The sequence below is a fragment of the Apaloderma vittatum genome, unplaced genomic scaffold, assembly GCF_000703405.1.
Source record: "Apaloderma vittatum isolate BGI_N311 unplaced genomic scaffold, ASM70340v1 scaffold1665, whole genome shotgun sequence".
NCBI classification, from domain to species: domain Eukaryota; kingdom Metazoa; phylum Chordata; class Aves; order Trogoniformes; family Trogonidae; genus Apaloderma; species Apaloderma vittatum.
Window position 1 is genome coordinate 13,575 of NW_009716283.1, and position 25,600 is coordinate 39,174.

Genomic DNA, 25,600 nt, shown 5'->3' on the forward strand with positions numbered 1-25,600 from the left:
AAACATGCAAAAAGAGGAATAACATGCAAAAGGGTGGATTTGTAGGAAAGACGTGCGTTTACTTTTGTAAACTCGCAGTCGGTTCAATGTGTAACTCCCAAATTTCAGAGAAACGCCCCATATTTCAAGCCACTGGGGTCAGGCAAGTGTGTGTGAATGCCTCAAAGCTGATCCAACCCAGAGCAAGAGTTGTATCCTGGGGCTTTGAGCAACCTGGTCTAATGGAAGGTGTCCCTGCCCATGGCGGGGGGGTTGGAACAAGATGATCTTGAAAGGTCCCTTCCAACCCAACCCATTCCATGATTCTGTACATTGAGTCAGTGTCCTAATCTTTGGGTCTTTCCTATGGGGCTGTGGACAAACACAGGTCAACCAGCGACTGAGTTTGAAACACCTCAGGTCCAAACAAGCTTGGGGCAGGCTGAGGCTCTTTCAGGCTCTTTTTCCATCTCTCTCATCCTAATTTTCCTCCTTGCTGTGTTTCAGCTATGACTTCAAGCCAGCTGGGACTTCAGAGCTGGAGGAGGATGAAGGGTTCAGTGACTGGTCGCAGAAGCTCGAGCAGCGCAAACAGAGGTGGGTCAGGCACAGCTGGACCTGTTTTTTGGGGATGTTTGGATGGAGATTCGCGCTCCCAGCGATGCCAGCTCCCACCAGGACGCTGGGGCTCAGAGGATTTAAAGCCACTTGAGCTGCCGCAGCGGGGGAAACAGCCTCTTAACATAAACCAGGCTGGCCTGAAGAGGCTGTTCTAAGTTATTGCCTCTTCCTGTCTCGTGTCAGTGGAGTGGGTGTCATGGCCTCAGCCCGCCTCATGCTGCGCTCCTCTTTCAGCAGGGAGGGGAGAAAACAGGCACGAAAGAGCCCTTGTGTGCGGCTCTTTAGTCCCCATCTCCCATCACTCCCCCCTTGCCGAGGTGGACCAAGCTGAGCTTAACCCTTCCCTTGGGCACCATCTACCTGCACGTGAGCTCAGCTTGATTTCGTGGGTAAATTTTGACCCTGGGATGACACAGCCTCTTCTTTACCCCTGAGACTGAAAAAAACTGCCTAAGATTAATATTTACTGCAGAAGCAATAAACAGAGCTCACCTCTTTCTTACTTTTTTCCCCAAATGTTGTAGCTAAACCACTCTGTAAGCTGTACTTTTGCAGCCCTCACCCCAGGAGCATTGCTGCTCACCGTGGCATTGCTTACCACATCTGTGGGAGCAATTAAAAATCAACCCCATCTGCTTTTTGGCACGCTGCCTCTTTTTCCAACCCCTCTCCTTTCAAAGAGCTTGTCCACAGAGAAAGGCTACTGCTGTTCCTTGCTTCGCTTGCAAAACAGAATTAGCTTGAAGGGTTGCGTTAACCCCTCCAGAATTTGCTCCTTGTTTTTTTTTTTCTGTGATGCTGCTGACCAGAGCAGGTGGTATCCATGGCAGGTGAAGCTCATCAGGGTGGGTAGTACTTTAAAAGCAGCAGCCCTGGGGAAGCAGGTTTTTGGCCAGAGGCTGCTTAGGAGAGGTAGGTGGAGAAGCTCGGAGCCCCCAGGAGAGGCTGAGAGCATGGTGTGAGCACAGGTAAGTTCTATGTCTTGCTGGGATGCCCCGTGCTGGGTCAAGCTTTTTCCAACTCCCCTCACTCGTGCTTAAGCGAATATGGAGTGAGCCTTGGTTTTTAATGTGAAGAAGATTTGAGTGGTGACTGCATCTCCCAACGATGGAGAATGTTGGATGGAGCTAAACCAGCTTGTGCAGCCCTTGAGGGCCTTGGTGCTGAGGCACCTTCTCTTCTGGTTCCCCACCATGCGGGGGAGATCCTTGCAATCAAGCTGGTTAAGACAAATTAGTTGCTAGATGATGAGTAGCAAGCCAGTGGAGCCAGCACAGGTCAGCTTTCTCCCTGTGCGGTCAGTGAGGAGGGCTGGGTGGGAGGGCTGTGCTGCGAGATGCTTTCCCAGCCACGAAGAGGTGGGTGGAAAAGTCTTGCTTGAACTTTTCCTTCATGGCTTCTTTTGGTGCTGGCTGGTGAGGCAGGAGCGGTGAGTCAGCCTTGCACTTTGGCAGCTGCCTGCTAGCCAGCTCTCTCGACCTTGCTGCGTGATTTTTCTAAGAAATGTGTGGGAGGAGAAAGCTGCTCTCCGGCCGGGGGTTGTGAGATGGCAATAACATCTTGGTGCAGGGCTGTGAGCCAGCAGGAGCTTCCACTGTGCCCAAAGGCATGGGCTGCTCTGCTTTTGCAAAGCTGCTGGCTTCAGTGTGCTCCTGGGGAATCCTCTTGTACAAACCCCTCCATCCTGTGGTTTTCCTTCAAGCCTAAGGCAAGGAGTGACTCTGGCTGCTTTGGGTCTCCTTTGTCTTGCTGGGCTGTGGCATGAGTAGAGGTGGGAACTGTGGGGACAGCATCGGATGCGTTTTATGCACCAGGACTGTGGAGCACCCTGGCTCACCTGGGGTTTTGGCTGTAGTTGAGCGGAGAGCTGAGCCAGCACCACATCATGGTGTTAGTGTCTGCTCTGCCTAGGGTCTGGATGGAGATCTGATCTCTGTTTTCCATGAGTCTTGCCCATGGTGAGGCTGGAAGGTGTCGATGCCTTCAGTTCTGCCATAACTCTTAGTTAAGCTGCATCGTAGATGTTCAAAGTGTGGGAGTGGGATGTGACTTCTGTAGGAGTTGGGTGCCTGGAACTGGATGGGACCATTAAGGGTCTGTGAGCTCTGGTGTAAAGCATGGGGGAGCAATAAAATTGAATTTCTAAAGGTCTGAGGCACCTGATGGTTTGTAGGCTCCTAACAATGTGTTCTGCTTCTTTGCCCTCTTTCCCCACCTCTAGGTCCCCAAGAGAGTCCTATCAAGAAGAGGATGGTGGTGTGAGGGAAGCTGAGGTCAAACTGGAGCAGATCCAGCTGGATCGGGAAAGCCTGGAGGAGATCCAGGAGGAGAATGTGGTTATCGGGGAGGAAGCGCGGCTGTGTCGGGAGGAAGAAGAGCTCCAGGAACAGGAGGAAGAGGAGAGGGCCGAGCAAGAGGTGGGGGAGGAGGAGCTGACCTTCTCTCCAGAGGGCTGCTCTCCAAGAACTCAGCTCACCGTTGCTGGGTGTTGAGCCCATGTAGACATGCCTTCATGGCATGAACTGGGGGGCTGGTGCCACTCTTGCCCACGTGTCTTCTTGGGGTCACTGCAGGGAACCCTTCCCTCTTCTGAGGGTGCTGCGTTTGCTCCCAGAGTTTGTGGGGGTTTAGTTGTGTCCCTGTGATACCAAGTGGTGCTATTTTTATATTTTTTTTCTCCCATGGCTTTGAGGGCAGTCAGCAGCTCTTCAGGAGAACTCAGGTATAAATTTCACTGCTTGTTTTTTCCTCCTCAACCTTTATCTCACCTTTGGAGCACTTTGGCTTGATGTATCTCTAAATCTTGCATTGCTCCCAGCTGAGGTTTTCTTTATTTGCTCTTCTGATGAGGTGGAATTCCTGATTGAGAAAGAGACAAAGCTGGAGCTCGAGTGGTGTGCAAGTCCTTCAGCGTGGCCGAGCCTCAAATATATTTTGTTGTAAATGCATTTTGACTTGCTGAGGCCGGTATGCTTTTTGCATTTGAACGGTGTATGTGACCCTTTCTAGCCTTTTATTCTAAAGGCAGCTGCTCTCTTGCTTTGTGGCCTGTAAACAAGAAATTCACATTTTTCCTATCTCAGCAGTGGTAAGAAATCTTTATTAACTGGTGTAAGGACCCCTTTCCATGTAATTTGGGAACTTTGAATGTGAAAAATTTCTTTTTTTTTTTTTTTTTCTTTTTCCCCTGACAAATGACACATGAGCTTGTTCCTGAATGTTTCAAAATTAGATGATGTGGACTCAAAGTTTCTGTGCTCGTGTGGTAAAGCAGGAAGCCTGGGAGACGAGGGGAGGAAAAAAAAAAAAAGAAATCACTTTTGTTGCAAAGTAAGCAAGCTCGCTTCCTGACTTGTTCGTATTCTGCACTCAGGAAAAGAAGAGAAGGAGAAATGAAGAAGAAGAAACAACACTGGAGAAGCACCGGAAGGCTCCAAGCGTGGGAGAGGAGGAGCTGTGCTCTGACCCCGCCGCGGTGTGCTCCGTGAAGGTTTGTGTTCCCCTCTGGAGATACGGCAACGATCCCGACTAAGGATGAGGAGAGATAGTCCAGGGCTTATGGTAAAGGAGGGTGTGAATCCTCTTATCCCAGGAGGGGAGGAGGTTGTCAACCTCCTTTCTCCCTGCTTGAGCTGCTGCAGTACTTTCCTAATCACCCTTGAAGTTTAAAGTTCATTGAGGACTCCAGGGAATGTCGTAATATTGAGAAGGATGCCTGTGCTTCCAGCTTGTGAATTTGGTCAAAGACCACAAATGAACTTCATCAGAAAATGGGAAAAAAAAACACCCAGACCACCAAAAACCACCCCAGACTTGAAGTGCTGGAATTCCCCTATCTCAGAATAAAATCAGAAAGTATGACTTAAACATTTTAAACAAGTGGGGATTCCTGATCTCTGAAGCATCACGTCCGTCCTAATCATATCTCTCTTCATTGATGCTATTGCGAAACTTCCATTATTTATTTTTTTTTTTTAACACCACCTGAATTGTATCTCATGACTTCTGTTGCATTTGCTACAAATCCTCGGTTCTGTGTGCGTGCTTTTAAATACAATGGGTACAGATAGGTGACTTCTGTAGTGAATGGCTTTTTGTCTTTGTCAGCCTTAAGCTTGTTGATGGATGCAGTGAGGGGAACGGTGAGGAGCCTCGGTAGCCTGTTCATCTGCCTGTTTGGTGGGGTTTTGGGGTGTTTTTTTGTTTGGTTTTGTGGTTTTTTTTGCATTTGGATCTGTGCTCTTTGCTTCTTAGTCAGTGTTTCCTAGATGGGAGGGATTGTAGGAGCTTCCTCTTGTGTCAATAAATAGATCATAAGAGAAAGGTTTCATCATCTGCAACTGCCAGATTCTTGCTCTTCATGGAGAAGGCTTTTAAAAGTCAAATAACAAGAGAGAGGATGGGGTTGGATGCAGGCCACGTGGTAATGTTAGGTTTGAAAAATGGGGTGAGAGTAGGCAAAGTATATCCTGGTGGGGAAATGCTGGAAATGCTTCCAGCACCTTTTGTGTGCTGCAGCTTTTGTCATTATAGCCCCAAACCATACTGTTGCTTGTGGAAAGAGAAGAACATCTGCAGTGGTTGGTGAGGTCCTCAGCCAGCTGTGGCTGCTGGGGGCCAGGTACACATCTGGGGCAGGCAGATGTTGGGATGGTTTGGGGTTCAGAGAGGCTGGAGGCTGCAGGAGATGTGTGGTGGCCGTGGGGAAGCTTTGTACCAGCCTCATCGTGTCCCAGGTTTCTTGTGAGCTCTGAGTTTTGAGGTGAGTGAGCAACTGTGGTTTCTTCTGGCCTTCAAGAAGTGCTTTGGAACAGAGAAACTCCCAGCTCTCGCTGTGGGGAATTGCCCTATTGGGCAGGAGGAGGTGGTCTACAAATAGCCTGGGGAAAGTTTATTCCCGCTTAGGCTGTCCTGCTGAGGTCTGCTGTCACCCACAGCCTTTCTGAAGCCTCTCTGTGCTTAACTTGATGCTCACTCGTGACCTTTCAGAAGCAACTGTGGGTGGTTTGCCCTGCATGGCAGGGCTGGCAAGTTTTTGGTAATTTTTTTTTTGTTTTCCTTTTGATACCTTCTTGTGGTTGAGAAGCTGAGACACAGGCAGGGATCTACCTGAGTCTCCTTTCAGGTGCTGTTATGCCCATCAACGTGCCTCCTCTGTGACATGGTCTTGTCTTCTTCTGAGCTAAAATTTAGCACTGGCATCCTGAAACCATCTTCAGATGAGGACTTGGCGCTGCTTTTTTATCTGCTAGCTTGGTACATGGTGTTTCTTGTGGCACAGGCAGCAGTTATACGGGCAGAAAAGGCTCCTTATGACTTGATTGCTGATTTATGGCTCTCTAGGAGCTGGTGTTAAGAAAGAGCCTCCCCTTTTGACTTGAAAATGATTTTTGCATCTGTTTTCTTCCCTGGGATGCCCCAGAAAGAACTGCAAGGCTTTGCAACACTTAAGCTTTCCTTTGTTCAATTTGCTTGCCTTCCTGCCTTGGCCAAAGAGTTCTTGCACAGGAGCCTCTTGTGCAAAACTCCCTTTCCTGATGTCTTGACCTGAAGGGCTGCTTCGCAGGTGGCTCCACGTGCTGACTTTACCATGTCTGTGTGCTTCTCTGGTGTGGATAAGTTGAAGTAAATCATGCCTGTGCTGCTCTACTGTTACCTCCCCTTCTGCAGATGTGGCTCTGGTTTTCCCCTTTTTCTTGGTAAGGACAGAGGGAGTAGAGAAAATGGTCCTGGGTGCTGTTTCAGCTTTTGGTCAACTGCACGTTGTTGGTTTTCTCCCAAAACTGGTTGGGCTGCTGCTCTGCAGTGGTGCTTTCAGTTGGGATTCTGCTCACCTGCTTTGGAAAGAACAAGGGAAGGCGATGCTCGCTGTCTCTGTGACCTGTGTGGGAACGTGGGACTGAGTGAGGCATTTCTGATCAAAGTCTAGGTGATCAGGGAAGAGAAATGGTTGAACTATCGTTAGCTGAGGTGACCTGCCTCCATCTGAGGTCCATGGACAAAAGTAACATCTTTGTCTTCTCTCTCCCACTTTAGATCGCAGACAGAACTGAGTCGCTGAACCGCTCGATAAAGAAAAGGTATTTCTGGGGTTGACCTCGGGGTAAAGCAAGTCCCTTCATGCAAATAGAAGGTGCTGGAGGGCCCTGCTGTGGGGAAGGGCAGGAGTGACGGTCTGCCTGTGGCCATTAGAGTCTTCCCTTCTGCTTGGGGGATCCCCTTAATCCTCTCTTCTCCTCTCCAGCAACAGCATAAAGAGGTCTCCCATCCCTGTGTCGAAGATCGATGACAGGTTGGAGCAGTACACGCAGGCTATTGAGGTGAGTGCTATGTTGTCTCTCTGTCCCAAGTCTCCAAGGAGCCCTGGTTTCTGGGCACAGCTCCCTCCCTGTGTCTCGTAGCCTTACTGTCTGCGAGGTGACAACTGAGTTGTCTCCCTTTGAACGGGAGCAACCCTTTCCCCTGCTTCTCTCCCTCTCCACAGCATAAAAAACCTTTCTTTAATGACTTGTCCCATCCTTGCTTAAAGCATGGGAGCATCTGGCAGAAACTAGCAAGACCCTACAAGTCTCCTTTTACAGCCCCTCATCCCTGAGGCTCTCCACTTACGGGGGGAACCGAAGAAACACGCACTCCCCGATGGTCATCTCTTTCCATTTGTTTTTCAGACATCCACAAAGGCTCCAAAACCTGTCCGACAGCCCTCTCTTGACCTTCCCACCACGAGCATGATGGTAGCCAGCACGAAAAGCCTCTGGGAGACCGGAGAGGTGTCAGCTCAGTCTGCTGTGAAGTCCTCAACCTGTAAGGTAGGACGTTTGTGGGACTTGCCTTGCTTGTGCAGGTGGTAGAGCAAGGAAAGGTTCTGTGATGCTGGTCAACGCTCTATTTTGAAATGGGAATAAAATCAGCCGGGCTGAGCTACAGGTGTTGAGCCCAAAGTTGCATCTAGTCCCGAGGCAATAAATCTTGTAAGCTTGGAAAACCCAGAGAGTGTTATGTATTGGTCTCCTAGTAATTTCACTTTCTGGTTATGGGGAGCAAGGCTGAGTCTGCGACAGATGAGTTGTAAGTCTGTGTTTATGTGAGCAAAATTCCTTCCACATTAAAAAAAGAAGCCTTGATGTTGACATGTCATAAATAGTTAACAAACTTAAGGAAAAAAAACGTGTTGGATCTCTGATCCAGGCTCTTGTTGAAGAGAGTGAGGGAGAGAGCAAAACACAGGATATACTGGGAATAGGAAGAAGTTTCTGCAGGCGTGGGTTTTAGCTGCAGCTGTCACAGGTCAGATGATGTGGTATTATAAATAAAAAAGGAGGCCAGATGTGTGGGTTTGAGAGGGACGTGGACAAAGGCATGTTCAGCAGCGTTAGCAGTGAAGGGTAATGAGAACTTCATCTTCTCAGGATATTGTGGCTGGAGACATCGTGAGTAAAAGAAGCCTTTGGGAACAGAAGGGCAGTCCCAAACCTGAGACCAGTACCAAGGTGAGTTAGTATGAAAGCACTTGCTCTGTCATGAAAAAGAACTCTTGGCTGGGTTAGAAAAACTGAGATGACGATGAATTGGGCTGATGATGAAGAATTGAGAAGATGGTGATGGCAGGGATAAGGGCTGGCTGTATCTATCAATGCATTTGCATACCTAAGAGCAAAAAGCAAGCTGCTGTTGCTTGAGCTCTAGTAAAAATGGGGGCAAAAATGGTTTTATAACTAGTAATGCTGAAGGATCCTTTGACTAGCATGTTCTCAGTGTGTAAGTTGAGCCCTAAGGCTCAAATAGAGCTGCAAACAGGAGTTACTTTGCTCTTGGTGTGCTTGTTCATCTCGAGTAAAGAAAATATGTGAAACTAAGTGGAACTGAACCTAAGGCAATAACCAACACTTGCAGATGGATCTGGGGTTTTGTGCCTACTGGTACTTTGTGGGAATGCCCTTGAAAATGCAGAAATGCAGCAAGCAGCTGCTTCTTGAATTGTCCAGGCTGGGAGAGGAAGATCCAAATATCTTGCCTGGCTTTGGGTCAGTACTGCTGCCAGTATGTGGCAGCTGGCTCTTGCCACGGGTGACACCAAGCCTGGCTGGGGTTGCTGCATTACCTTACGCTTGTGGAAAGGGGTGGCCAGTCTGTGCAAAGAGTTTTAAGTGGGCAAGAAGGGAGTGCAGAGCAGGCTGTACTCTGGAATTACATACAACTGCATCGCCTGATACTCTGGCTTCACTTATTTGATCTCGACTGTCTATTTGAGAGAGAAAAATGCTGACTTGGGCTCTTTCTTTCCCTCCTGTTCAGTCTGCTCCTTCTGGCAAGAAGTATAAATTCGTTGCAACAGGCCATGGCCAGTACAAGAAGGTGTTGATAGACGATGCTGCAGAGCAATAGAGTGCCTGGAGAACTCATTAACCGGGTAGGTGGGCTATGACCTTGTGCTTAATGTCTTAAGGAACCTGGTGCTGCTCTGGCAGGGCGTTGGGGTTGTTTCTGCCAGCTGGGTGGGTTGGAAGTTCCCGTACGGGAACAGCTTGGAGCGCTAAAAAACTGCCTGACTTACTGAGCTGGGAGGGAGTGGGTACGCAGGAGGGATTTGGTTTGGTGTCTCGACTTTATGATCTGCTAGGAAGCTGGCTGGTTGTTAGCTTAACCTGCAGAATAAGTCCTTTAGCTACTGCTGTTTGGGTGAAAACGTGTTTGCCTTTGCTAGTTCTCTGTCTGCTGTTTTCTTTCACGTTGTGAGAAGCAGATAGCTGGAGGTCATGCTGACTGAGTACTGCTGAAACTTGGGTGCTTCAGGGGTTTAATTCCCAGATTTAGTGAATTAATTGGGCAGGGGAGAAATTTCTAATGATTGCAACAACCTCTTTGGAAGGAGCCTCTAACAGGGATGTAGTGAGGAGGGTGTGAACATCTGCTGGGCAGATCAACGGAGCAGAAAGGATCCTCCTCTGATGTGCAGCAAGGGGGGGAGGTAGAGCCGGGCTGTTGCCTCTGTGCCCTCTTGAAATGGCCTTTGGATGTCGTCCTCGTGTAGTGTTTCTGTTAATAGATATCCTGGTGTTATCTGGAGTTGGAAGAAGCTTGTGGAAATAAGGAGGAATGGCATAGAGGGAGGTGATAACCGGTTGGATCCAACCGGGCAGCATTTGGCACAGTGAGAGGAGAGGAAGTTATCGGGAGATGAAAACAAGCTCGTTCTCTTTTTTTCCAACTATAAAAAAACCCAAGCTTTATTTCATAGCCAAGCTTATAAATAGCTCTGTCTGCTACAAAACACCTTTTGTTTCTGAATTCTTCTGGGGGCTGTGTTCTTTTTTTTTTTTTTCTTCCCCTCAAGGAGCTGGCTTCTGATCTCTATCTTTTTAGAGGGCAGCATATTGTTTTGTTTGCTTTTTTCCTTTTCCTTTTGCAGTGCCCATTTGGAAGCTCTCTTGAATTCTACTTTATGTAGGGCAGCAGTACAAACCCGAGCCTGCCCAAAGCTGTGTTTTCAGAGTAGCCCACAGGACTTGCATCCTCAACTTTCATCTCTGCCTGTGGTTTTCAGAAAACTATTTTAAGGTCTCCTGTTTGAGCAGTCCTTTTTCTTACTGAAGTCTGTTTTGATGCACCAGGTGGGCTCCTACTGAGCTTCAGTTCTTTTTAGCAAACTGGCTTTACTAGATTGTCAGCATTTTAATTTTTTTAATTAATTTTTTTTTGCACTACCTGAGCTTCTGCAAGTAACTCAAAGGAAAGTGCCCTCGGTTGTGGTCTTTTCCCACCATCCCTTCTTGACAGGCCAGTGGCTGTCATGGGATGTCCCCTGGGATCGCTCCGGCACTCCCAACAGCTACGGCACAACGCTGTTGCCCTATGGGTTCATTCACAAGAAGGTTTGTTGTGGGGTTTTTTTTGACTGTGAATAGCAAAGTGACTGTGATGGCTGAAAGATCTTGGCTTGTTTCTCTTCTTGGATTTTTCAGCTGTTTCATGTGTGCCGTGAGGTGCTTGTCTCCCCACCTCCTCTCCATCCCCCTGAACTACCTTCATCCTTTTTCCCTACTGCTGGCTCCCTTTGTGGTTGCCTTTTTCGCTCCCAAACCCTTTTAGCTCAACACCACCTTACCAACTTTCTAGCTGCTTCCAAAACCATCTTTTCTGACCAGGTTCCCCTTGTCTCCCTAACGTAATCAATATTGGTGCTCTGCTTCACGCTCATGCTCTGGGCTCTTGTGGGTAGCTGTGTGGTAAGGTCATCTTCATCTGCATCAGGCATTCTGCACGTTTTACGCTGCACACTCTTTTGGTTTTTGATTTTTGCATTGCTGCGTGGATCCTTCTCTTGCAGCATGTTGAATCACCCTGCAGAGGCTGACCTGGGATCCACTCGTGATTACCAGTGCCCTTCCACCTAAGCTTTAAGTACTTGGGCTGCTCTTCCTTCTCATTTTATATTTTTTTTTAAATTGGAATAGAGAAGGGGTTACAGAACAGAGAGGATAAGACCAGCTAAGTGAAAACTTCAGTGAAGGTTTGATGATACTGAGCTGCTCTTACAGCACCGTCACAGAATTGAAAGACTTCAAAAAAAAAAAAAAAGGCAAAAAGGGCTCTTGGTTTTGTGTTTAAGTCTGTTTGCTGTTTGGCTTGGGGAAGTCTTGGTCAGCTCCATGTCCTCTGCACACAAGAGAATGTAAAGAGCTATGTATAGAGTTTCCTATTTGAACTAAATGTAACAATCCTATATTAGGTGTGTAGGAACACCCCAGCATATGAGAAAGTCCCTTGTGAAACAGAAATAGCTGATCTCCAACTTTCATGCTGATAAGTCTGGTGGAGATGCAAAGGGTGACTGTTGTGCTGGAAAGCACAGTTGGCTCTGTGGATGGACAGAATCAAGGATTTTGCTGGTGTGGTTTTTTTGGTGTGCTTTTTTCCTGGACATCATGCACCAGTAGATATCCACTGTCCTGTTGTTCCCCCTGAAAATGAGGCTACATGTGGTTAGCAGAACCCCCCAGAAAACAGCACCTGGTTAAATACAGAGTTGGACGCTTGTGTGCTGAAGCAGGCTCTTGTTGATGATCAATATCATCTTGTTGATGATACCTGTGCTTAAAAAAGCTCAGTAAAACACAGTGAAGTCTTCTGTGCACTACAGTTCAGTGGGCTGACCTAGGAGGGCATCAAATGATGATGCCCACTTTTAAATTTATTTTTTTTTAAGGTAGGGGAGCTGCTGTGTGAGAGCGGGATGGGCTTCTTGTGCTGTCCCTTGTCTGTGTGTTGGGTGGAGGGGTGAGTTTCCACCTTGTTCTCGGTGAATAGGTGTGGAGTGTTGTTTCAGTGGAGAAGCTGAAGAGGCAATGTGTACCTTCTTTGAGTTTGGTTTCTAAGACTTCCCTAGAGGAGATGTGGAGCAGCCCAAATTCCTTCAGGTCATCTCCTCTACAACTGCTTCAGTTTCTAGGATTTATCCTGGCCTTAAACACAACAGAATAAATTCAGATTCCACCATCCTTCTCTAAATTGGACTTTTTCTACATCTGTGAATGTGGCATGTTATGCATTTAAGCTTACAGGCACGTGGAGAGCAACCCTTAAACCCACAGCATGATGCTGCCAGCCCGGAGGAGGTTAATTTAATTTTATTTTTTCCCTTCCGGTTGGCTCTGTTGGGCAGCAGACCTAGCCGTAGGTGCTCTCTTTCTTGGTGCCCGATAGGAACCTCCGGAGATGTGGAGCAGCCCGTCTTCAGTTGCCCGACCATCCCGATGCCGTTCTGTTAAAGCTGTTGGCGTGCTTCTCAGCCGCTTCGGGTCTAAAGCGGCTCACCTCGAACATAGTGCTGATCTTTGTCATGGGTTTGGCAGCCAGTTCCTTCAGCTTCCGAGCATCGAAGCGGGGCTTGTGTAGAAGGATGGGCAAGCGGCGGGGAAGAAAGAAGTGTTCTTCCTTCCGTGGCTTCTTCTCTTCTGCTTGCTGCTTCTTCTCCTTGTTGACCGTCACCTGGTATAAAATAGCATCCCACATCCTTGTGGCTCTGGATTTGAACAGCCGGTGGTCTTGACTGACGATGGCTTGAGAGCTGTCCTCCTCCTTGCTCTTGTCCTCCTGTCCCAGCTTTGCTGGCTTGGGCTCTGGGAAGTTCGGTGCTTCGGAGTGCACCATCAAGTGCTTCCTGAGGCGATTCCAGCCGCTGGTGTTGGCGCCGGGAGGTTTTGTTTCTTCTGCTGGTGGTAATGCTGGCTCAGCTTTGAGGGGAGGGCTGGTGTTCGGTAGGCTGGGGGTCAACTGGGATTCAATGGCTTGTTCTGCCTTGCTGTCTGTGGAGGTGGCCCCGATGCTGTCAGCTTGTGTTGGGGTTGCTGTCACGGGCTGAGGTTGGCCACAGGGTGAGTTGGCTGTTGACGGTTTTAGGATGTCGCCCTCTTTCTTGGGTAACTCGGCAGCTCTCTCTGATCCAGTTGCTTCGGTGTCACTTCCATGGGTCATAGGCTTATCGGCGTGGGCATCGGAGGGGCTGGGCTTGGGTGATGGGGCCTGGATGGACTCTTCGGTAGGAGCAGGTTTGGCAGCTTCACTAGGAGGCTCTGCCTCTGTGGCAGAAAGGAGGGGAGGTTCTGGTGCAGGAGCTGTGGCCTTGCTGTCATCACGCTGAGTGGGTGTCTGTTCTGGAGATGGTTCAGAGTGGCTTGTTTCAGGCGCTGGAGAAAAAGGCCTTTTGTCTTCATGTTTGACAGTTTCTTGGGCCTGATTTGATGTGGGTGTCTTAGCCCTGGGTGGCTTGACACTGTGGAAATAGGTGTGCACCTTGGTGACGTAGGTAACCTCTGGGGCTCTTTCTTTACTGGGTGTACTGGAAGGAGGAGGCTGGGAGACGACTGGTATCGATGGGTCGTGTGAGGAGGTAAGATGGGTGTCCGTGCCTTCAGACTGCTGTGGAGTTTCAGGAGCTCCTGGCTTTTGTAGCAGGGGCATGGCCGAGGAGGTGGTGAGCATGACGTGCTCAGCAATGCGCCTCTGCTCGGTGACCTTCAGTGTGAAAGGCTTGCTCTTCCGGAACGGGGAGGGGATGCGGTGAGCGATGGGCTTGATGGAGAGGCGGGTTGGGAGGTTGGTGGAGGGGGGTGCTGCGTTTTCGGGGGTCTCCACTGCGGGAGCGCACTCATCGTGCTCTAGGTCAGAGCTGGCCTCGTTCACGGGTGAGAGGCTGGACCGAAAGAACTTGGCTTGCTCCGAAGCGAGGATTCTTCTTGGCTGCCTTCTTCAGCAGCCGCTGGAGCCGCAAGTTGTCCTTCCCGGGTTTTGGTAGGGTGGGAGGGGGAGAAAGGTGGTGGTGGTGGTGGATGGGAGGAGGCTGGATGGAGGATGATACCGTTATCAGCATTGTCATATCCTGGAAGAAAACACAAAGCTGAGAGTTGGTGTGGGCTTAGCTCTGGGTTAGGCTCTGAAACATTTATATGTAAAGCCCACCTCTTCCTCCAAGTTGTCCTTCCCGGGTTTTGGTAGGGTGGGAGGGGGAGAAAGGTGGTGGTGGTGGTGGATGGGAGGAGGCTGGATGGAGGATGATACCGTTATCAGCATTGTCATATCCTGGAAGAAAACACAAAGCTGAGAGTTGGTGTGGGCTTAGCTCTGGGTTAGGCTCTGAAACATTTATATGTAAAGCCCACCTCTTCCTCCCTCCAAAAGCTATGAGAATGGAGTCAGTGTTGTGGGAGAAGAGCGTTAGGCTTGGTTTCATCGGTCTTTCAAGGTAGCCTCAGCCACGGCTGAGGGTGGCGTGGCAGGGCAGGAGATATGCTGGGGGAAGCTGTATTGCCAGACCTGGAGCCCTCCTGTTCCTGGCAATTGCGGAAAATCCAGCGAGAGCTCCTTGGGACCCGGGTGTTTGTGTCTCGGCAGGTCCTAATGGGATTTGGAAGGAAAACTTCAAGAGAAATGGAGTGAGTCTGAAATTTTGAAGCTTTGAAATGTTCTCCAGAGGCACAAATCAGGAGTGTTTCATGGCTTTTCAGATTCCTTTTTTTAATGCTCTGGTACAATATTCTGTACAATAGAACAGATGTAAAGCACGTGTATCATTTGAGTCAAAGTCAGCGCTGGCCTTCATCGACTTCAGCTGGCAGAAAGACATCCCTGAGAAACGCAGGATGTTAAAAAATAAAAGTGTTTATCTGGTGAGAGAGTGCTTTGTCCAGGCATTAACTCTGACTGGCCTTTCCTTGCTGCGTCAAGCACAGTGGTGACCTTTTCCTTCTGTCCTCGATTTAAGAAAAAAATTTCCCTTGGGGACTGTGGCCACTGTATCATTTCTTCAGTGAAAGAGAAGTGGCTTGTGGTCTGGGTCAGGTCTTATCCTCAATGGCAGTTGCAGCTGGAGCCCCTTTGGCCAACCCAGTGCTGCTCCTGGGGGGATGCATGGCTACTGTTCCCACTCACCTCCTCCTTTCTGGTCAGATTTCCTGCACAGATTTCCCACTAAGGGTCTTGCGTTGGGGATAGAAAGCTAAAACTAGTCTTAGTTCTTCTCTTTCTCAGCAAGGCTGGTGGAACACCAAACTCTCAGTCTAACTGACTCTTTGGCAGCCCCCTGAAAGAAACCTGATTCTCCCCGGCTCTCACTCAGCCCAGAGTTGCTGAGTTTTGCTAAAAATGATGCATAAATCACCGAGCCCCTTGATCCCCAGTGCTGGATGCAATCGAGCATCCTGAAACGAGGATGAGGAGGTGGGGTGATGTCAGGTCTGCCCAGAGGGGCTATTGCATGTGCTCTGTTTGGTTCCTGGTGGCTCCCAACCTGCTCTGGTTAGTGTGGGTGTGTAGCATGATGTGGGGAAAATTATCCTGAAATAAAACAGTCGGAAGTGCAGGGTGGATGTTGGTGCAACTCATGAGTTGCCTTTGGGCTTGCACTGGGCTGGGGAGCTGATCTGTACTGAGCAAGCAGGTGGTGTGTCTGCCACAACCAGCTGGGGATGCGGGGGAAGAAGGACGATTCTTTAAAAAAAAAATAAAATAGAAAAATATAACAGCAAATGAGAGCACTGAAGAGGTGGACCTGTTGGAGCTGGTCCAGAGGAGGCCACAAAAGTGTTCAGGGCATTGGAGCACCTCTGCTGTGAGAACAGGCTGAGAGTTGGGGTCCTGCAGAAATAGAGAAGGCTCCAGTAAGACCTTATTGCAGCCTTTCAGTACTGAAAGAGGGCTTGTAAGAAAGATGGGGACAGACTTTTTAGGAGGTCTTGTTGCCATAGGACAAAGGGTGATGGTTTTTAAATTAAGAGGTAAAGCTCAAAGAGTTAAACTGAAAACTAGAACGTTCAAACTAGATATAAGGAAGAAATGTTTAACAATGAGGGTGGTGAAGCACTGGCACAGGTTTCCTGGAGAGGTGGTAGAAGGCCCATCCCTGGAAACATTCAAGCCCAGGTTGGATGGGGCTCTGAGCAACCTAATCCAGTTCAAGATGTCCCTGCTCCCTGCAGGGAGGTTGGGCAATATGGGCTTTAAAGGTCCCTTCAGCCCCAAACCATTCTGTAATTCTATGATTCATTTTGGCTGCAGGCATGAGAAACCTGCTGTTTCGGCAAGGGGGCTTAGAGGGGATTTGCGCCAGCTGGAGGGGACAACTGTTGGGCATTCCCAGTGGCTTATCAGCTTCGTGCTTTAGGCACAAAGCTGGGATTAAAACTTGCTCTATTCCAGGAGCTACTCTTAGAAATAAGTCTGCACTAGCCCCAAAAAAGGCTGAGAGCCCAGTCCTTCATCATATACCAGCTCTCATGTGGATATTCTAGATTCTTCTGGGTCAGACAGTCAAAATACCTCCAGCAGGGAGGTGCATTCTTGCTTCTGTTGCAATACTGCTCTGTTTCTGTTTTTATAGGAATTGGTAACTGCTTGTACGATTTATTTATTTATTTATTTTAAAAAGTCTGCCGCAAGGTGAGCTAATATGTGCACCTGATGTTAGGATTGATTGCGGAATGATTTCATCTGCTCCTGTTTAATGTGGTCCCGTGGACAGCTTGTACTACAAGACAAACTGTGGTCTAGAAGCACCGGTAAACCAGAATTACAAGGTTGACCTGCTTCAGGCTTGTGTTGGGAATACTAAAGAGAGAGGCAGTGAACTTCCCAGCTGCTGACCAGCTCTTTGAGTGTTTTCCTTGTCCTACAGACTGCTGCATCCCAGAAAAATGCAGCTTCCCGTGTGGGTCAGAGCAGGGTCTTCCCTGGGATTTGCTGCAAATTGCTGGATGCTACTGAGGAGGACATGGTGGTGCTTGGAGAGGGAAGTTCAGATAATAAATGCATGCACCAGGAAAATTTTTCCTATGTTCCCGAAGTTAGAGGCTGCTTTGTGCCCTATAACCTCAAGATTTGCGGTCTCTTATGATAGTCTGTGCTCTTAAAGTCACTCAGCATCCCGTCCGACTTGAAACCTGCTTTGCTGTGGGTCTTGGAAACCTCGTGGGTGGTAACTTCCACGGCATGAGACTGTGCCAGTGTCTCTGTGTCTGACTAGTGAGGCAGAGAGATGCTAAGAGACAGCCAAAGGAAATCAGCTCTTCATTTATTTGCCTTCCCTGTCATGCTTGGCATTGTTTGAGTGTCCTTCAGAGCTTTGTGTGCTCAGGAGAAATTCTGCAACAAGCAAGACTTGTGTCTTCCCCCTTGCTGCGTAATGAAGCACAGAGATGGACAGACTTGCTTTATTGCCAGCAGAAAGGGCAGAGCTGGAAACCTGGGGTGACAGGGAAAATACTGCCTGAGAAACTTGGGTGGGTTTGCGATAAGCTGGAAGGAAATGGAGTTGGAAACTGTGAGCCGAGAGGCTTTCAAAGGCTTGAGTGCCCATGGGTCAAGAGTAGATCCTGGCTCTTGGGACCCCAAGTTCTGCCGAATTCCGCTCCATCTGCGATCGACCCCAGCCCAGGAATGGCGGGGAGAGTGTTGGCGGGGAGAGTGGTGGCGTGGAGGAGTTGTTTATCATGCAGTGGAAAAGCCATTTGTGCGCTGGAGCCCCTCGGCCGCGCCAGCTGTTGTGCAGGGAGCCGAGACCTGCAGGAACCCGATAGCGCCACAGATGGTCCCCAGGGGAGAGCGGGGGCTGCGGGAACACACTCTGCGCTTGAGCGGCTTTCTTGGGCTTGGAAGGAAACCTGCTGATCTCCTCGGGGTGGGCAGGAGCGTGTCCGTCCCACTGCTCGTGCCACGGGCATGTAGCGGGGTTGAATGACCTGCTGTGCCGCTGATGTGTGGGGCTTGATGGAAGTGGGTGGGAGAAAACCACCTGTAGCAACCTCTCCACAGCCCCAGGTATCACTCCTGGTGGGGAAAATGGTGCGTGCAAGCTTGTTTATTTTTTTTTTTAATCTTGTCTTGCAGCTGAGCTTGGTCCTGACTCAATGCAACCCTCAACGCCACTATTCCCTCTGCTCCACGGAAGAAAATTGAAGGATGTTTCTCTTCTGCCTGATGTCAGCCCGCGTTGGTACAGCCTTGACTCCTCAGGGTTGACTCCAGTTGGATGAAAGGAACTAGATCAGCTGGCAAAACCCATTCTTGTTTTAACCTTCTCTGTGACTCTCTTTGGCTTTTTTTTGTTGGTTTTTTATATCTGGCTCTGCTATGGAGATGGTAGGCTGTGCTCTGCTCCTTCTCTTCTTTCTCAAGTGTTGGAGGAGAGAGATCTGCTGAGCTGGCAGGGCTTTTGCTACGTGATGAAGAATTTCTACTTTTGTGGCTCTCGGTGGTGGGAGAGAGGGAGCTCAGCAGAAACCCAGTAAAAGATGTTCGAAAGGAAGGCAATGGGCAGATCCTGAGCATGAGGAGACTGCATGGACCACTTTGTCACCCAATTGGTGGCTAAAGTCTTCCACTGTTTACAACGCAGCCTTTATAAGAGGAGAGATTTCCGTCTCATCCCTGTCCATCAGATCACATTCAGCTTCATCCTGTTTTTTACTTCAGTCCCCAGATCATCCTTTAATCGCAGCTACAGACCCATGCCACTTCTTATCCTCGACAGTGGCAAGAACAGCTTTGTTTCAAGTAGCTGCTGCCTTCGTCTCCCTGACATCGACCTGGAGATCTCCTTTCCCAGGCTGAGGAGTGATGACCCACTGGTATCACTTCCCTTCTGGGAAAGGGAGTCGCTTGTTCCCTGACTTGTGGGCTCCGGTACCAGCGATTGAGACCCTTCTTCCGAAGGCCAGAGGTGGTGGGCACGTTGCTGACCTGCCGGCCATGCTCCTGGAGGTGGAAGCAGCTTTGGTGAAAGGGCAGCTAAGGAGGTCAGGGCTTGCTGTGAACATGGGGAAACTGAGCCCCTAAAGCGTGGTGAGCCTGATGTCTGTAAATCAGCTCCCAGGGATTTTTCTGAACTCTCCTGCATCTTCACACGCGGTGGTAGCACATCCAGCCCCTTTTTAAAAAGTCTCATTCCTACCCTCTTGCCATCTCAATGTGATGTTGCAACTTGTTTCTACCCTCCTGGGAGGGAGGGCAGCTTTACTCTCCTCCTGCATCAGTGTGCTTTCTGCTTAAATTTACTGCCTCCTGGATTATTATTTTTTTTTTTTGGTAAGCATTTAATAAAATTTGAGGAAGATGTTGTAACGATGGCAGCTCTGAGAATTTTGTTGATGTAGGTGTTCGTTTGCCAAGACCTTGCTACTCTCCGCTTGAGCGGGAAGTTGAGGTGGAAGAACCGTCAGGCTGAGTGACAAGAAGAAAAGGAGCTTGTGTTCTTCATTGTTACTGGGGGTAATTCACTGTAAAATGGGAACGAGTGGTGTTTGGGCAAGAGCTGGAGCATCAGAGAGGAGACTCCCCTTGGAGTGATCAGCTAGAAACACAGAGCTTAGCCCCTCAACTAACAGACCCAAACAACTTTACAGCCTTCAACCAAAATCACTGGTGATGTCAGCTATTAAAATAATAATAATAATAGTAATAAAAAATCCTCTATAGCCTGCTTGTACAGCTTAGATGAGGTCAGTATAGCTGTCTGTACAGGAACCCAGTGCTCCTATCTGCAACCATCTAATTAAAAACCTTTTCATGGAGGTGACCTTCCAAGTTAATAACACTTCTGTGGTGTTGAGACAGTAAATAGTTTGTGCTGTCCTGACCTCTGCTCTCTGAAACTGTTCTTAGGAAGAGGAGAGTTCTCGGATAACGCTTCTTGCTGTCGTCTTTCTGCTTATTGGTACCTACTTGGTACTGATATCCTCTACTTCAGCTCCTCCTGGAGGTAGAAATTCAAGCAGTCTGTGTTTCTCAGAGCACTGAGGAGCATGGAAATTATCTTAGCTCCATCTTCTTCCTTCAGCACTTCCTCTGCCATGCTGGGATTTTCAAGCTAAGCCAGAGCAGCAGCAATGGGGTGTGTAGAGATGTCTTGGTTGCACCACTTTCAACTCTGTTCTGCAGTTGACTGGTGGAAAGGCTGGCCAGAAACTTCTCCTGTCACGACTGCTGTGCCCTGCCAGCTTGGAGAATGCAGAAAAGGCCCCAAAAGCTGCTTGTGTGAGATCCTTCCTCTAAGGAGGGTTAATTTGCAAGATGTTTTTTTTTTTTTTTTTTCCGTGCTGAAGACTCGTGTAGGATGTCGATGTGGTTTCAATAGAAATAGCTCCTGTAGTTCAGGTTCTGGTCGCAGCAAAGGAATGAGCAGGTGATGTGGAAGCTCTCCAGGATGATGAGGAACCAGGGAAAGCCCTGGCTTAGAGCAGGTGCGTGTAGCTCTTTATGAGGTACCTGTGTCTGCCAGGGGACATTTATCCACAGCGAAATTAACTTTAGCAGGAGAAATGGCACGTTGCAAAAATAACGTGGTGCGTGCGTGGAGGGGGGATTGGCAGTGGGGTTACCGGAATGGGGCAATACCCCCTCACAAAAAAAGGGGTGGTGCAGCCCAGGGACTCTGGATGTGCACCTTGCGCAATGCTAAGAAGGGATGAAGGCTTGTTTCTCCCCTCAGCAGCATGCGTGTGGTGTTGTGGCTCTTTTCATCACTCACTTCAGTAGAAAATGTGGCATCTGTGAAGCGCTGCTGCTTGTCCCTTGACAAGACGAGAAGCTCCTACAGGTGATTTTGCTGTGGCGAGGCTGCTGGGTGCAGTGGTGAAGCCATGCGGCAGCGTTCTGTGCATCTCTGCGTGTTCGCTGGGACCTCTGCTCTCCTGGGGATGTGAAGAGGGCTCCCAGGGACTCATCCTGCTCGTGTGAGTAAAGGAGAGCAGACTATGTCCCTCTACAGCAGTTACCAGCCGCTGACTGCTCCGTACCTCTCCTAAGTTAATTTTTCACCATGTTGTATTTATTTTTTTGGCATTGACATCTCTGCGGCTTTTGTTATAAGACCTTAGCTCTATCTTTTCTTGGGACTGTTGGATTTTGAGCATAACAAGGACAAACTGAGATGCTGAGTAACTTTTTCTTGCAGGATTAAGCCTGGTAGAGATGCTTTCCTAGTCCTTGTGTCTGTTGGCTGCCTGGTTTCCCCATGCTAGCCTGAATTACCCTTGGCAGGTTGCTGGTGCTCACTCTCAGTGCTGTGACCCCAAGGCACATTTCAAGTTGTGTTTCTCTCCAATGTTTTCTTTCCCTCTCCTGCCTGTTTGGACTATGTAGCAGGGGAATGTCCTTCTATATAATACCTGCTCTTAGATAAATCTGGGGAGCAATACTGAAATGGGCCACTTGTCTTTCTGTAGTAGGTTTCAGGGCTGCTTTCTTTGTTTCCAGCGAGGTTTAAGAGATGATTCTGCATGGGCATACGTGAGATGGAATTGAAAAGTGAGGTCCGTGACCATTGGAATGCCCCTTCCCTGCAGTCAGTAAACCAGAGTTATTTAACCTTGGGGAAAACTGGAGTCTGTTTTGAACGTTATGTCTTTATGTAGCGCTTGTTCTGCCTCGGGATGAGGGGGGCTAGACTTTACCTGGCTCTCTTTCCAGATTACAGACTTATTTTTATGACCTTCCTTAGGTGTATGTGCTGGCTCATTAAGAGATCTCTGCTTAAGCCTTGCTTGCAGCTCTGCACTGAGCCTCCAGTGAGGTGGTGGACCCCGGAGTCTAGAGTTTCCAAATGATTTTTATTCCTTGAAACGTGTCTGCAGTTTCTGCTCTTTGACGGAAAGGTTAGACTCGGGGACACCTGGGCCTGAATGTCAGAGCTTCCCCTCCTGCCACTGCCACCCCTTAGGAAAGGAAAATAAACAAGCTCAAAGAGCAGGGCGGCTATAAATAATGAGGTGGCAGCTGATATGCTGCTGAATGAGGCTCTGAGGTTGGTCTGTTGGTAACTCTTGCCAGCTCTACACACTTTCCTTAATGCTGTGTGATATATATATATATCTATACATATATATATATACAAAAGAAGGTAAAGAATGGATCTGACAGTGACAAGAAGTGCAACTGGAGCTAGCATTTGCTCCAGAAACGATGAGCCCTGCTAATGATTATGAGATAGACCATGGGTGATTTCCCTGTCATTTGGATTGGGTGCAATTTGATTTAGGTTGCAAATTTCAGAAAGGTGCTTAATCTCTTCGTGGTGACTCTTAAGTACTAGTGATTTAGCAATGCTAAAGGCATGCGCCCTTCATCCTTCAATTAAATAGAAAAAAACGTTGTGGGCTTGGGGCTTTGAGGGAGATGGGAAGAGCAGGGCGGAGGAGGAGGTTGAAGCAAATTAAGGGGATTTAAATGCGCAAGCACTTTAAAGCATGAAAGCAGCAAATTCCAAGTGTAATTAATGAATCAGAGGTGCTCGGTTGGGTAGGTAGTCCTTCCCCAAGGTTGCAGAGAGGCTGTGTGAGACCTTGGCTGGTCCCCTGCCTCGCTCACCCCCCTCCTAGGACAGCACAAACCAGCAGCTCCAGGCATTGGTCCTGGCACCCATCCTGCTGCTCAGTCTTCATCCTCGCTGTCTCATCCATTTAGATGTAAGTACCCTGAGGATGAGACCCAGGCTATGTCTCACCTAGGTCCAGCCTGATCCCTTCTCTTCAGAGAGACATCTAACCTAGATCTAGGGTTTCTAAGGAGCATCTCCTGAATCCCCCAGGGATTACACCTTAGAAATCCAAAGCAGGTGGAGCAAGTGTGTCTCCCAAAGCAAACAGCTGACAGAGCAACAGTCTACCAGAAAAACCAGGAATTAACTGGAGAAAGATGAAATCCAGTACTTACTGATGTGCAGTTTGTTTCCATCTGCAGTCACTCTCATGTTGGGTGCATCGTGTCACTCAGTTCGGTTTACAGAATTAACAGGCCATTGTTCCTTTGAGATCATTTCGGGTGCTGTTTTCTTGGGAGCCTGGAGGTAAGTTCAAAACATCAGGTGGAAAAGAGTATTTATAGTAGCCAAACAAGAGGTTTCTCAAAAATAAAGCAACTTCTTTTTGAAAGTGTGAAAAGTTCCATCACCTAAAATTAGCGGGAAGAAGGGCTATCGAGTAACATCGTTGCATGCTCCCAGCTTTGGCTCTGCCGAGTTCGGCATCTCAAGTACCGGAGAGGTGAAGGGCAGATGATGGTGGTGTTGCCAGCACGGATATTCTAGCAGAGTAGCTCCAGGCAATGAAACCAGTTGGAGGCTTTTCAAGTTTGCTGGTCAGATTTACCGTTTTGCAAAAGTCAGGATTGCAAAATGCAAATTCAGAGCTGCGCTTTGATTGTTACCGTCCCTGGAGAGGTAGAGCTCAACTGCTGGCTCTGCCTCTGCTCGTTCCTGGCGAGGGATGTGCTGCGCATGGAGGGTGCGAGCGCAGAAAACGCAGCGCTAGGGGTGGAGCGGGTTTGGAATTGATGGGTTTGGTGAATTTTGGTTGGGAATTTGGGTGTTGTTTGGCTGGAGGATCAGGGCTGAGATCGCTAAAGCGAGCTGGTAAGGATGGCACCAGTACCTGCCTTTGGTACCAATGACACCGATACCTGGCCAAAGGTGTAAGCTGCCCAAAGAAGGCTGTGCAATTATTTACTGCCTCTTGGCCCTGGGGTATTTCATCCCTTTTTTTCGAGCTGTCATCCCAGTGTGGGCTTTGCTTTTTCACACCCTTCTAGGGTGGGTTCCAGGGCAGCTGGCAGGTTCGACGTGCTCACAGGCAGATGGGGGCATGCAATAGCAGTTTCTTTGCAGGTCTGCAAAATGATTTTATGCCTGGGTTAAGCTTGGTCTGTTCCACCTGGCTGTTGAAATGCTGGCAAGCTAGGACAGAAAGCCAACTCGGAAGGCAAGTTCTTGCTCCTGGTACCCCCCTACTAAGCCTTGTTGCTCGTGGACCCTACGTACTGATGTATTTCTAATCTGACTTTGAGTCACTCCTTCGTGGATCAAGGTGGCAAAGCATTTCCCACATCCCTCAGAGCTCTGGCCCGTCTGATGAGGCAGGTTCTTATGGAAGGGATGCAGATGCTGGTATTTTTGGTGTGTTTTTGGAGGCGAGCTCTCTATTTACTTTCTCCCTTTCTGCCTCCCTGTTGACTCCCTGGGTTTGCAGGACACGCTGCTCCTTACAGCAGCACCGACCCGGTGAAGAATTGGCAGGTAGGTGCTCAATCCTTCATGCAATTAATTCCTCTTTAACGACCTCAGCATCTCAAAACTACCATTGTGCCAGTGACTTTGGACGTCTGCAATGCTGAAAATGTCACTGGGAAAACCCCCAGATGACAACAACCAGAGTCAACCCAACTGGAAACTTATGAAAAAACCACCACCGTTGTGAATAAGAAAATTTCAACAGAATTTAAAAATGTCCAAGGACATGTTGTACCCTGCTCTGCCACTGTCACCACCGAAACCGTACCAGCCTGATGAACATTTGCGGCGTGCGCTGTACGCAAGGCTGGCTTATGTCTGTGCCTGGTGCTGGGGCGGGAGGTGTTCCTTCCCTATTTCTTAGGCAAAGTTGTAGAGTTTTTGCTCTTCCAGGCTAAGAGGGGTTAAGGTGGGGGCAGGTTATCCTACCAAATGAGTTTCACAGAAAGGATGACACACTAGAGTCCTTCATGGAAGCATCGATTGACTCCCAGTTGCAAGAAGAACAGTAGTATCAGAAAGGTGGATGGAGGCGCACGTAGCTAATTTGGTCACTGATTAAGAGAAAGCTTGTTTGTTGCCCCGTGTTCTCCTTCTTTATGCACTTGAACCTTTGAGATGTCTTCGCAAGGAGAAGACATTGGCACCCTGAGGCTTCCCAGCCACCTTCCAGGTAGGTGAACCCACAACTTAGTGAATCCTTTCTCTCTCTTGTCGTTGAGCGGCCGCGGTTGCTGGGCATGGCGAGCACTGCGCCTGGGCTCTTCTAGCTGGGGCAGGAAAGACACAGAGTGAAATCCCGAGGCCAAATGCCAAACTGGGGTATTGGAGGAGCCGGGGAGGAAGCACAGTCTTTGCTCGGCCCATTTGAGCTGCCTTTCGGATTCCTCGGGACCCTGTCATCGCCAGAGAAATGGCAGTGGGCTGCCGATGCTTAAATAGAGGAGCTGATTTTAAAGTTTAAGGCTATTCCGATCTCTGCTTGGCTGGCTGCATAAAACGGGTCGTTGGATTTTTCCCGGGAGCAGAAAACAATTAATTATATATATATATATATTCTGTCTTTTCTCTGAAGGTACTTACTTAGCCACTATCTGATCTGCCCTTTTATTGGCAGGTACTTCAATTAAGGGGCAGAGAGTGTTTCAGCGAACATAGGGCATCTACCTAACCTTGAGCTGCAAAATTCCTTTCTCTGGGGTAGGATTAAAGCGAAGAAAGGAGTAGGGAAGACTGGATAAGATGTTACTTTTCTTTTGCAAGTGGCTTTTTTGATTCCAATTTCCTACCTGCCCTGAATCATGGCAAAAGGTTTATAACTGAGTGTCACAAAACAGAAGAAGAAACACGTCCTCACCCTTCCCAAGTTTTATAGGAAGGATATAGCTGATTTTATTTACAGAGTCTGTAGTCTTTAATGAATGTGAAGCTACAGACTTCCAGGGCTGT

General features: G+C 48.7%; 2 protein-coding genes across 2 annotated transcripts in view; one reads left to right on the forward strand and one right to left on the reverse strand.

Moving 5' to 3' along the window:
* LSP1 (lymphocyte-specific protein 1) overlaps nt 1-8,985 on the forward strand; it is a gene marked incomplete at its 5' end in the record, with an annotated part of 10,644 nt that extends 1,659 nt beyond the window's left edge. The window contains 8 exons of the mRNA XM_009869449.1: nt 487-576; nt 2,822-3,017; nt 3,974-4,090; nt 6,637-6,680; nt 6,845-6,920; nt 7,269-7,409; nt 8,010-8,090; nt 8,896-8,985. Coding sequence (XP_009867751.1) covers nt 487-576; nt 2,822-3,017; nt 3,974-4,090; nt 6,637-6,680; nt 6,845-6,920; nt 7,269-7,409; nt 8,010-8,090; nt 8,896-8,985 — 835 coding nt within the window. The remainder of the gene's footprint in view (nt 1-486; nt 577-2,821; nt 3,018-3,973; nt 4,091-6,636; nt 6,681-6,844; nt 6,921-7,268; nt 7,410-8,009; nt 8,091-8,895) is intronic.
* A 3,348-nt stretch (nt 8,986-12,333) lies between these two features.
* On the reverse strand, nt 12,334-13,560 carry LOC104273951 (proline-rich protein 33-like). The gene has a single exon (XM_009869450.1). It carries the CDS (start codon nt 13,558-13,560, stop codon nt 12,334-12,336), a length of 1,227 nt encoding a protein of 408 aa, XP_009867752.1.
* Between the last annotated feature and the right edge of the window lie 12,040 nt (nt 13,561-25,600).